At 42.6% G+C, this 12318-nt stretch overlaps 1 protein-coding gene across 2 annotated transcripts in view; it reads left to right on the top strand.

Moving 5' to 3' along the window:
- The first annotated feature begins 277 nt into the window (after nt 1–277).
- vegfab (vascular endothelial growth factor Ab) overlaps nt 278–12318 on the top strand; it is a 15364-nt gene continuing 3323 nt past the window's right edge. Inside the window, exons 1-7 of one of the 2 annotated variants that reach the window (XR_013812515.1) lie at nt 278–882; nt 2166–2208; nt 3111–3307; nt 4267–4343; nt 6063–6095; nt 8340–9243; nt 11803–11932. Coding sequence is in view for 1 of the 2 variants with exons in the window: in XM_079753506.1 (XP_079609632.1) it covers nt 829–882; nt 2166–2208; nt 3111–3307; nt 4267–4343; nt 6063–6095; nt 11803–11934 (536 nt within the window). In the remaining variant the exon portion in view is untranslated. Of the gene's footprint in view, nt 883–2165; nt 2209–3110; nt 3308–4266; nt 4344–6062; nt 6096–8339; nt 9244–11802; nt 11935–12318 lie in introns of those variants that run through there. The other variant, XM_079753506.1, reaches the window with a different exon arrangement.

Consider the following 12318-nt stretch of genomic DNA (forward strand, 5'->3'; position numbering starts at 1 on the left):
TATTTTGGACCTCAATGAGAGCATAATAAAACACCAGGTATTCACGGATAAGATTCAAATTCACAAACATTCGGCACTTTGAACTCGTGGTTTACAGTAGCCCCTTGGGCTGTCTATCGCCTGTCAAGGCGGTATGACAGATCTGTGAGGATTTGAAATAGACCGAGAGCAAGCAAAGGACACGCCCATCTTAAGTTTTAGAGCCAATCGCAGACGTTTCACGGAACGTATCATGGAAGTATCATTCCATTCAGCTCCAGAGTCTGACAGCGTGAAACGGAGCTGGTCGATTTTTAAAGTTAACGGAGAGAGAAGACACTGCAAAGTGGCTGCGCAAAAAGGAGAGCCAAGGAAAAAAGAAACACAGGGTTTGAGCAACTTGGGCAAAGTTTGGACGGATATTTTGGCACAATACGACGACTCAGCATATCTGTACACACGTACAAGGAGTTCAAGTTCCAATGGACAGGCATTTGGAGACGGTTGACGCACTAAGCATGGAATTATTTCTGTAATGTGGATTGCTATTCCCTTTCAAGAAAATGATAGTCTGCTTCAGAACAATGTGAAAAGATATGCGTCCTGGATTCTCGTGTTTCTGGACATTTTGAAAAATATTGGCAACAGTTGAAAGGAAGAAGGCATGCGCAAAGGATTTGCCCCAAACGTGGGACCAGATTTGGACTATCAGTCCCCGGTTCCTTATTTAGAGACCTTTTAGCAGTTCTATTTTTGTTATTATTTGAGTTCTTCACTTCATATTTGCCAGACAATTACCACATTGGTTTGTTGGATTTTCCGCCGTCATCTGCCATTGGATTTTCAACCATGAACTTGATTGACAGTTTGACGCTATTATTTTTGACGCTGTCAGTTGTCAAGGTGAGTTAAGATGTCTGAGCATGAACGTGGGCACGGGACACTTCGTCTCACTGAGAGCAATATATATAAAGAAGTATCTATATATATATCTATATATATATATTTGAATATCTACACAGACCTATTTACTACTAGAACGTCCTTGTTCAACTTGATAGGTCATTGCTTGTGTTTAAACAACGCATTGGGGTGATTGCGAGGCCTGCGCTGGACCACCTTGGAGATACTGTTACAGTTTAAAGGCGCAGTGACAACATTCTGAATTAGCCAGAACATGTGAGCAAGTTCACGCCTGGCACAAGCGCGAATCAAAACGGCCACTGTAGCAGCGTGCACACTGCACAGTGTGCCAGCCCTTGTACCGAGGCATGCACTTTCTTTTTTACTTCAAACATTAGCCACATCGAATAGCCAAACAATGCCGGTTCTCAAAACCTTTCTCAGAAGTTTTGGTCTGTTTCATTGTTGTGATCGAAGCTTTCAGAGGAAGCCTTTAAACGTGCGTGTTCAACAGTCACACGCTCGATGACTGAACTCTTTAATAATTGTGTGAATTGAAGTCAGAAGCAACACTATAGATATACACTTGAGATACAATGAATATTAAGTTATAATGCGTTGCATTATGTATTGCTTGTGGTTTAGGCTATGCTTCAGTAGCCCAATAATACTACTGTCATAATGCTGGCGTTGGATTATCGTCACTCAGTGCCCGTTAGCAGCTTCGCACCGGTGTCGTTTATAAGACCTCTTTAGAGCAGGCAACAGCGTTTTGAGCGCACAGAGGTCGGGCCCTCTCACGCCACCAAATGGGTGGAGATTTCAGATGCAGTGACGCTTATGATTGGACTCTGTGGACTGTTGTGTTTTTTTTTTAATATAATACGACAAATAGGGAATGCTTGCCATTTGGCGTCTGGTTTGTACCAGCTCTGATCCTAGTTGCCATTGTTGTGCGTGTGTGGGCGCGCGCGCGTTTTTATGTGTATGTGTTAATCACTGCGTAAAACGTGTCATAATAAATACTGTCCTCTCGTTGCACTTAATTGAAACCAATATGTATGATGTCAGTACAGTCGTGTAATATGGCACGCAATACATATTTGTGTCATCAATTATCAATGCAAGATAGCAGGTCCACCTCTCTTGGGTAAATTGAGAAATCCCCGGGCGAAGGACTATGTGCCCTAAGCACACACACAACATCTAACATCGAACGTGTGTGTGTGTGTGTGTGTGTGTGTGTGTGTGTGTGTGTGTGTGTGTCTTTTTTGTTCCTGCAGAGTGCCCACATACCGAGAGAAGAGGGGAGAGGTACAACCGACGGTAGGTGTTCAATGATGCACCGTGGGAATACAATGTTCATTGGGTTTTGACTCTGGCTCGGCGCCATGCGCTGTTGTGTGAATCACCTTTACAATCTAGCACTACTGTCGCCGACTGGTGGACAACCGTGGTAGTTTGTTCTCCCCCGTCTGTGTGCATTGTGACCACTAACTGCAAAAGTGTTTCAGCTCTTGCAATAGATACTTACATTTATTTGTATTCACTTTTATAAGTCAATTATTATTGTATCCCATACTTTAATTTATGAACACACCAAGTGTAGCACAATTCAGTGGGTGAGCTACACAATAGCATTGGCATGTCATAGCGGTTCTGAACAGCCTATTTCTGCACAGAATCTTCTTTTGATAAATAATTGAGAGAGATGAGGTTACACAGTGTGGTAAAGTTACATATAAAGAAAGGGCCTCGGTGGACATATTTAAGTGCGTACTACACTGTTGGCAGCATAGGGAAAACCTTTACCTAAGTTGACTTTATGTGCTACCGGAATGATCTACTTGTGTGTGTGTGTGTGTGTGTGTCTGCGTGCGTGTGTGTGTGTGTGTGTGTGTGTGTGTGTGTGTGTGTGTGTGTGTGTTTGTGTGTAGGCTACACTTCATAGATAGGTTATAGGCAGACGAGAGATAGACAGACACCGCCAGAGTAGAGATAGACGGACTGACAGACAGACACAGACAGACAGACAGACACAGACACACAGATACGGATAGATAAGACAATCCAATCATTGTTGCTATCTGCAGCTTTCTTTCAGCCTAGATCTACTCATTGGGATATATGTGTATATATATATACATACATACATATATACAGATTATGCAATATATATTTTCTATATACTGTATACATCATACTGCTCCACCCCTTGTCTCCACCAGTCGTCCCCTTCATGGAGGTGTACAACAAGTCCCAGTGTCAGCCGAGGGAGATGCTGGTGGAGGTGCTGCACGAATACCCCGAGGAGGTGGAGAGCATCTACATCCCGTCTTGCGTGGTGCTGCGGCGCTGTGCCGGCTGCTGCAGCGACGAGAAGATGCAGTGCACCCCCACGTCCAGCCATAACGTCACCATGGAGGTGAGCGGCGCCGGGCTCACCTGGCTTCGGGCGGAGGAGGAGTGTCTTTAGGGCGGAGGAGAGGACCCTTCACACCGCCGGCCACCTCTTTGTTTTGTTTTGGGTGGCGTTTTCAGTTTGAACCGTTCGGCCGCAAGCCTACTTATTTGTTTCGTAATGGCCTGACGTCTTGCCGAAGGATGATTGGGATTAGTGGCGATGAGGAGGAACGTCCTGTGTTGTGATCCGTCGGAACACGGTTTGATCGTGGCCATGTCGGAATCGCCTGACGTCCTGGCAAAGATTGTAGAGCAGCTTTGTGGATTACATTTTGATGTTAATGTGTTCTGATCATTTTTGGCATGCATTTTTGAATCAGGGAATACTATGATTGGGGGACTGTGTTTTAAAAATAGTCAAAAGGTAAATTCCATTTCATGTCAAAGTTTGAAATGCAAGGACGCAGTGTATTGCAAACCTCACTCAGTATGTCATAGGTGAGCTGTTGACGTGACCGTTCCTAGGGTTTTCATTGGATTATGGCTGGAGGTGGTTTAGATTATAGCTAGACACCTTCCAGATGCCAGCTGTACTTTTACTGTAAGTAATAGCAGATATTACAGCAACGTTTATTGTTACATATCTACTTTAGGCGAGATGAGGTTTTCTTGTTGTTTTAGTATTTCTCCTTCATTTCCCTCTATGGTCTTTCCATTCCTTAGTCTCTATGCCGATATCAGTAATTGCATTTTAGAGCTGTCACTCACCACCGATATATCTGCCCCCACAAGTGAGAGTTGGACCTTTCAACCCAAACTTTGTACCTCTGTCTGTCAGAACCATGGAACAATTCCAGTCAGCACTGGCAAGCTAATCAATTTCAAAGGCAGAAGTCCTGTGTAGTTAATACCCAACCAACCCTTGATTTTGTCCTGTAGTGTCTTTGTTCAACTCTTTCCTCTTTGTTTTTTATTCCACAGATTAAAAGAATAAAACTGCACAGGCAGCAAAATAATTCATTTAAGAGTTTTGCAGAACACATCGCATGTGAGTGCAGGTAAGAAACCCGCAACACATAAAAACTCATATTTATATATATAATGTATGTTTATTGAATTACGAGCTGAACCTGCTAAGGTGCTGTGCTACATAATCCTTTGTTTTCATTCCATGGCATGTGGAGGTATGTTTCAGCGCTTGGTTGGTCAGATAACGTTCACTATTGATCGCTGGTCCAAGATAAACCCATTGAAAAGCATCTCACCCTCTGAATGCCCTCCAACGAATGTCTCTCAGTTTGTGTTGGCGAGACAAAACGATTAAACTACTATGCCTCGTCATGAGTCACTTTTGAGCTGTGAATGGGAATGGGCTCTATTGGCCCATAAGACAATAGCCCAGCAAATGATGCTTTGTATAATACAGTGGCCTCATGTGGCTAACAATGCTCACAGTTAATTCATATAGCATAGCTTCCTAACAAAAAAATAGCTAAACTCTTTAGCCACATGCATTTATTCAGGTAGTTTATACTTCAGCTGGATATGTTTTAACAGTGTCAAACAGATTTGGTAATCATTTATCATCAATGCGCGATGCAGAAATTTTGTTTATTTATTTATGTATACGTTTATTTCACAAGCTATCATGTACAATGCAAATATCACCAGAGTTAGCTAGAAGCTAGATAGCCATAGCATCTGCAGTTCCCGGGCAAGGGCTGTACATACCAAGAGCCACAAACATCTCCAAAAATACCTCAATACATGAGGCAATTACGGAGAAAACAATTACAATTCCATATGCTCTATGCATTTATAGTTCTGAATATGTATGACCACGTTTTTGCATATTCATCCGTTTATTTTTCAAGCCAGTCCAATGCTTGCCAGCTCTCCTAAGCGAGTCAAATGGAAAGCATTCAGAGTCTGTGTGACCTTCTTAATAATACGTGTTTCCCAACACTGTTGGCTTGCCAATGTGTCCAGTGTGCCAGCGAGTTATTGCTTCACAATCTATTACCCACAAAGCAGACCTGACAAAGTGTGTGTGTGTATGTGTGCGTGCGTGTGTGTGTGTGTGTGCGTGCATGCATTACAACACATGATTGATGAAAACGAAACAATAGATTTCATGCACTTCCTCTGGTCTACTATCTGAAAGTGATCGCTTGAGTTGTATTTTTTTTTGTCTCATGTTTGTTTTTGTTTTTGTGTCTGACATTCCACGTGAAACCTATCCAACACAGACTGCGAGAATAATAGAGTCAATCTAAGATTGTGTAATTTATCAGAATGCACACTGTGCAATATCGTTTTAGCTAAAATGAGGCTGATAAAATCATGGATAAAGTACCTGTGTCTGCCAAGCCACAATCTTAACGCTCCATTAATCAATGTAAGTCACTTGAACACAAATTGTGAACAGTTGCTATGAGAAGGCTAATTGATCGATGTTTGGTGGAAATCTGTTCGCTAAATCTTTGTTGTCCACAACAAAAATCATAAAAACAACTAACAAGCGGCCACACTTGTTAGTTGTTTATTTACAAGATTGTCTTTGGAGTTTTGCTTTTCCCATCTGAAAACCAAAAACAAGAACCCAAAGACATAATGGATGACATAATACTTCAAAAACAAACCATCTTTGCTTGTTTTGACAAGCTAGAGTGACAAGCGTGTTCTTCTCATTGCTACTCTTGATATATATCTTGTTTACTGGAACACAATAAGAGTGTGTGATGTAACATCATCCTGCTTTTATTCTTGTCTTTCAGACTGCTAAAGACAGAAGTCATAGAGCAAGAAAAGTGAGTACATTACTTCTTTTTTATGAAGATCCATTATATAAAAGGCTGTCTGGTTTTTCTCCTCTTATAATTGAATTCATTACTTTTTCCTGAGTCACCGTCATCAATTTTATTGCTTCCCCGAATTTGGCAGTATTCCAAACCTATTACTGGTTTGACGGAAATCTTTGTCAGCCTCTTACCGTTACACACAAACACACCCACACACACACACAGGCTCTCTTTCTCTCACACACACACACACACACACACACACACATAGGCTCTCTCTCTCTCAAACATACAAACACAAACATAGACAAACACACACACAGGCTCTCTCTCACACGCACACAACGACACAACCACACAGACACACACACACACACACACACACACAACCACACAGACACACACACACATACACACACACACACACACACACACACACACACACACATAAATACAGGCTCTCTCCCTCACACACACACACAGACACAACCACACAGATATCACACACACACACACACACACACACACACACACACACACACACACACACACACACACACACACATATCTGTCACCAACAGGGAATTCAATTTCAGGTCATTGATAGCTGATAAGATCTTTGTCCTAGCTTTAGTTTAGTTCCTGTACACCTTTGCTACATTTATCTTCTTGTTCTATCTAACCGGACCGTTTAAGGATCATTGAGCTGTGGGAAACTGTGTAACAGTAATGACAACAAATTGTACCTGTTTAAAGTTAAGCATCACCCACTTAACATGAATATACATATTCCATTTCATGCTATACACCATACTAATGGTACTCCTGATGTTTATCAAATGTGTTCATTTCAAATGTGTTACATCCATTACAGCAGAACTATAGATTGATTTATCTAGTGGCTTCATTAACAAAATCTGAAACCGTCTTTACATCCACTCAGGAACATCCACACTAAAGAAGTCAAAAAGCCTTTTAGGCCTGTGGTACTCCATTTGCTATTATGAAATCTTCTCTGTGACACTTTTAGGGAATTATTTTCATGTTCCTCCTCAATTCACTTGAAATGTTGGAAGCCTTGCTAAAGGCCTGGTACCTTTCCATTCAATCCAACACACGCAGGGTCAATGAACCTTTCGTTCTCCTTTTCACAAAGTTCACATTTCTATTGCAAGGCCCTAGCTGAAGTCGGCTGGACAGCGTTTTATTTCCACCCTGGCTCATCGTATAGATAAGGCTGCACTTTCGAGACCCTTCCTTTTTAACGCCATCTTAAACATTTACGAGTCGGCTCTTTTGCTTTGTGACGCTGCTGGCCTTATGGATGTTCTCGGGGTCATTCAACCTCTGTTTTTTGCTGCTACTACACTCTAAAGTGTTGTCTAACATCGGAAAGCCCTGGCAGAGAAGTGGGGCCCCCCCAGGCCGGAGTTGATCCCAGAGTCAGTGCGCAGTCAAGCAGTGAACAGATAGTTAAACAGTTTGACTGAGTGCCCATCCCAATGTGACCAATGTGACCCCTTACCATTGATCTGCCCTTTATGTGCAAGATGGCCAGAACATCAGCTTCTGCCCTTGAAAGGCGAAGCTTTCCTTGCTTAATTCCCAAGGTCAGCTGCTATATGCTCTTTCCATGGCTTGTTTTGAAGCAGTGTTCATGACCAGGACAGTAAACCAGCCTGGAAATGAGAATTTGTGCAAGTGCATTCAAATTCAGTGGCAGTTAGAAAATGCATTACATTGTGTCTTACTGTAAATTGATAACCACATCATGTTATGATGCTTTTGTTTTAAAGTTTTTAACTAGTATTTGGTGTTTCAAGGTTATTCCAGAATATAGTTCTAGGGCTATAGTTATGAAGGCTTTGTCCAGGTCAATTTGTGACTCCCTGACAGCTAACTACAACCAATTACTCCACCCTCAACCAGATGACTACAACTATAGGAGAATTTGCTTTGGCATTGTATCATTAGAATAAATAATGTATGTTTGACAACATACACTATTTAGCAAAAGAGCAATCTGAAATATTTGACCAATCGTTCCATAAATAATGAATGATAAACTGCTTAAAAACGTTAAACGTGATCAATTTAAGGACCACCACTGCTCCCCTCCATTTTGCTGTACAACCACTGAACCCTTCATGTCTTGCCAGGTTGAATCGTGGTAAGGTTACACTCCACTTGCTCTCCTCGGCATCTCAGCTGTCTCTCTCTCTCTCTGCGTTGTCTGCTGTTCTTCTTTTCCAGAAAGCCCAAAGGAAAGCGTAAAGGCCAAAAGAGAAAGCGAAAGAAAAACCGCGACCTAAAGAATCCTGACGTGTACGTCAGCTCTGCCTTCTCGCCGTACCTACACCTGAGTGTGGCGCTTCTCATGATTAAGCTTACCTGGGAGGAGGTCACAAGCTCTCTCTGATCAATGCCGTTCTAATCCACGCATTAACAAGCAGCCTTATGCGGATGCTTTTTCCCAGAGGTGTCATCGCAGGAACAACACAGCTACTTTTATGTACCAGGGCCTGAATGGTATACTTATCTTCACTAGTGTGGTCCACTACCCGAGGATGAAAAATCATATTTGGTGTAATGAGCGACTTCTGTGTTTGTGTTCTACCGGGACTCCCCTGGGAAAAGGATCTATTAGCATGACAATTGGTGATGGTGTGAACGTCAAACCCACTCACTAATCTTGTCTCGTCCAGTCATCTGTCATTCCCACACACTGCCACCATAGCGATGTCTCATAATCAACCCGCGTTAAAGTGCCAGTGAACCCAAACTCGGCACTGAATGCCAATACGTCTACTTTGATCTTCAACATGGTGACCTATGCCATTTTGGCACTGTTAGTAAAAAATATAGCGTAATTCAGAAAAAGCCGGTGTAAAATCCGATGTATTTGCCAGTCTCCGCCAACCAGTTTGTGAACCTTCTACCCTGCTCCGAACTCAAGTCCCGTTCTTTTTCGTGGCATCCAAAGGGCCTTTTTCGAAGGAACTTTGATGGCAGGACCTAGGGGCGTCGGCGCCGATTGGGGTACGCCAATGCCAGAGTTTTTGATGACATGTGGAGTTCCGTCCGGGCAGCGGTTGATGTTGATGGCCGTGTCAAAGAGAGGGTTAAGCTTATCGGACACTTATCGTGCAACCCCACGGTATGTGGCACATTTTATTTGCAATATCGCTCAGTATAACGGTCCCACTCAAGAGATAGGACTAGCTTAAAAAACGTATCACAATGTTGCCATTAGCAGGAACTTATTGGGGTTTGAATTCAAGATGAAACGTGGGGTTCACTGACACTTTAAGATATGTCGGCTAAGCTGGGGTACGTTTTCTTTTGTATTGTATGTGTTGTTTGTTGGCAAAATGAAAACGCAATACTAACATCAAAAGTGTAATTACTTAACAAGAACATCTTCTGTGCTCCAGCTTCACTAACCAGCACCATGTATATTTATTAATCCCTGTCTTCCTCATTGGTAGAATATTAACCAGGCTCAAACAGAAGTAGAAAAGAAGATACACTTTTTTGAATTGTGTGCCCAGCTCAGCACCGGTACCTTGTTTCCAGGTGTGTCGTGTATCCAGATATGTCTCGTCACGGTCAGATGCATCTTGTATCCAAACGGTATTTGCGTAACTTTTACACCTGGCATCTAGCATGAGAAGGAAATCAACGTTTTATCCCCTAATTTCCTCTTAAACAGAACTATGGTGGACAAATTACCACCAGCTGTATTAAGCCCACTGCTGCCAATAGCATTCTGAATAAAAGTGTAATTTATTTTGACGTCATACAAGCATACTGTCTCAGGGGTCTCAACCTGTTTCCAGCGATCAGATATTGCATCCCAATATGTGAATCAAAGTGCTATTTGCAACACTTCCCCCAGTTTCTGTAGCACCTGGTCAAAATCCAGTTGGCGACAGACAGTTGGGTAGCATTAGACAGAGGCAGACAGTTTTGAAATGTGCAAACATGACTCACCCTTGCATATGTTGAGTCACAGGAAAGACGCACATATACATGTTTGTATTCTCGCTTCTCCAATCCTTGAACTTTAGTACGTCCTTTACCCCTTACAATGACTTTCACAACCTGTTTATGGATGCCCGCACATGTCATTTTTCAACAGATCTGACATCTGAAAATCTGACATTTAAGCATTTAAATCTCTATTCTGACTTTCATTGTATTTCCAACACCATGGTAGAAATTAAGCTAATGAGCCGCTGGATGGCTAGAGTCTAGAATAAGTAGGGCTGCAACTTATGATTACTTCCAACTGTAAATTATTCTCTAAAAGTTAGTTACCAGATCCTAAAGTCCAATTTGCTTCCTTTTTCTGAAAAAACGGTTGAGGAAAACAAAATCTCAGAATGATCGGTAACAGGGTATTTTGGATCTCTGAAGCTCTCAGCTCAACATGTATAGCCCTTGGGTTGGATAAATGTCTGAAAAAAGTCATTTTCAATCAATCTCAATTCATCTTGAACTTGAATTGCTGTTCAAAGAATCAAAACGCAAGGGATACACATGCACATACCTTATATAGAAGTAGCTAACAGGAACCGTGTACAGATAACCCATGAAGAACCCACCAGCATGGCTTTGCATCCCAGTGACTCCGGCTAACCCTGTATCTGTGCTGGGATCTCCTGGGTTCGCTGTTGTGTCTTCGGGGCCTTGCTATGTCTCCTAGCGGTCTCCTTTCTCCTCCTGTTCTTTTCATCCTCCAATAACAGGTTTCATTGCTGTTTTATCCAACATGCTGGCGGTTTTTGTTTGTTTCTCATGCGATGTGAAGATATGGCAGATAACTCGATGGCCTTTTTGATCGTTTTTGTCTTGGTCATTGATTTTGTTTTTTGTTACGATTGGGAGGGGGTTATGTTAACCAGAACATTGTCGGGAGAATTGAGTTATTGTGTTCCACCTTTGTTGTCTCCATTGGTTTGAACAAACATAAGGGTACACAGGTAGGAAGCCTTTTTTTTGTTAAATGAAGCGGTGATGTGTCCGCCGTTGTGTTCCAGGGAAGGCAGAACGGCGTCCATTCCTCAGGATGTATGTTTCCCCTCTCCTTGTACGGACACGAAATAGTGTTTTAGATTGTGTTTGAAGATAGTGCCAGCATTTGTAATCCGAGCCAGCTCTCTTGTTATCTTCCTAATTGAATCTGTTTCTTTGTGGAACGAGTAACACTCCTTCATAAGACATTCAATAAAATGAGAACTTGTATCATTGTGAAACAAACAGAACATTGAGTCTTCTTTATCAGATTTGGATTGCTTTACCCATTGGGCTCAGAAGAAAAACTGACTTGTCTTTCAAACCAAAACCAAAACCATACTGTAACAATATCTAATTCATCCAGTGCTTTGATGACCCCTTTTATAACCATATAAATGTTAGTGGACAACTGTACACACACACACGCACACACTCACACACACACACCCACACACACACACACTCTGGTGGGCTGAGTTGCAAGATGGCGTGATGTTTGAAGCATGGAGTTTCTTCCCGCTCTTCTGTATGTGTGGAAGCGGCCCTTTGTTACACCAGCTTGACGTCCGACACCACAAAAGACACACACACCTCTCTCCAACTAACACATTAAGCTTAAAAATGGCTGGCTTTTGCCTAGCGTGTTTCACAGTTATAATCCCTCCCTCTCTATCTCTCTGTTTGTGTTTCTCGCTAGTGTGTGTGAGCCTTGCTCAGAGAGGCGAAGGAAGCTGTTTGTCCAGGACCCTCGCACCTGCCAGTGTTCCTGCAAGCACACAAACGAACACTGCAAAGAGCGCCAGCTAGAGCTCAACGAGAGGACCTGCAAGTATGTCCCGGGGCTGCGTGTGTGTGTGTGTGTTTCTGTAATTGATTTATAGGGGTGGGATGGCGTTGTAGAAGTAAAGGGATGATTATGGTTCCACGTCGACGCAACGCAAGGACCAGGCAGATACTTCGATGCAGTCCTTAACCTGTTTTGGTTCTGCATTGGGTTTTAGTGAGCAGACCAATCACAGCCCTTGCTACTAAGGAGGGTCCGCAAGGACGTAATGGGTCTGTAAAACCCCTTGCGTTGCGTTGATGTCGAACCATAACTAAGCCTTTGAGGTGACTGTGGGACCCACCCAGCCAAAATGTTTCTGGGTGATAAGCACCCCAAAGTCTGGATTCTACCTTTAGGCATCCCGGACCCTCATGCACTTATTCCTAC

The sequence above is a fragment of the Pollachius pollachius genome (assembly GCF_949987615.1).
Source record: "Pollachius pollachius genome assembly, chromosome: 16".
In the NCBI taxonomy this organism is placed as follows: Eukaryota; Metazoa; Chordata; class Actinopteri; order Gadiformes; family Gadidae; genus Pollachius; species Pollachius pollachius.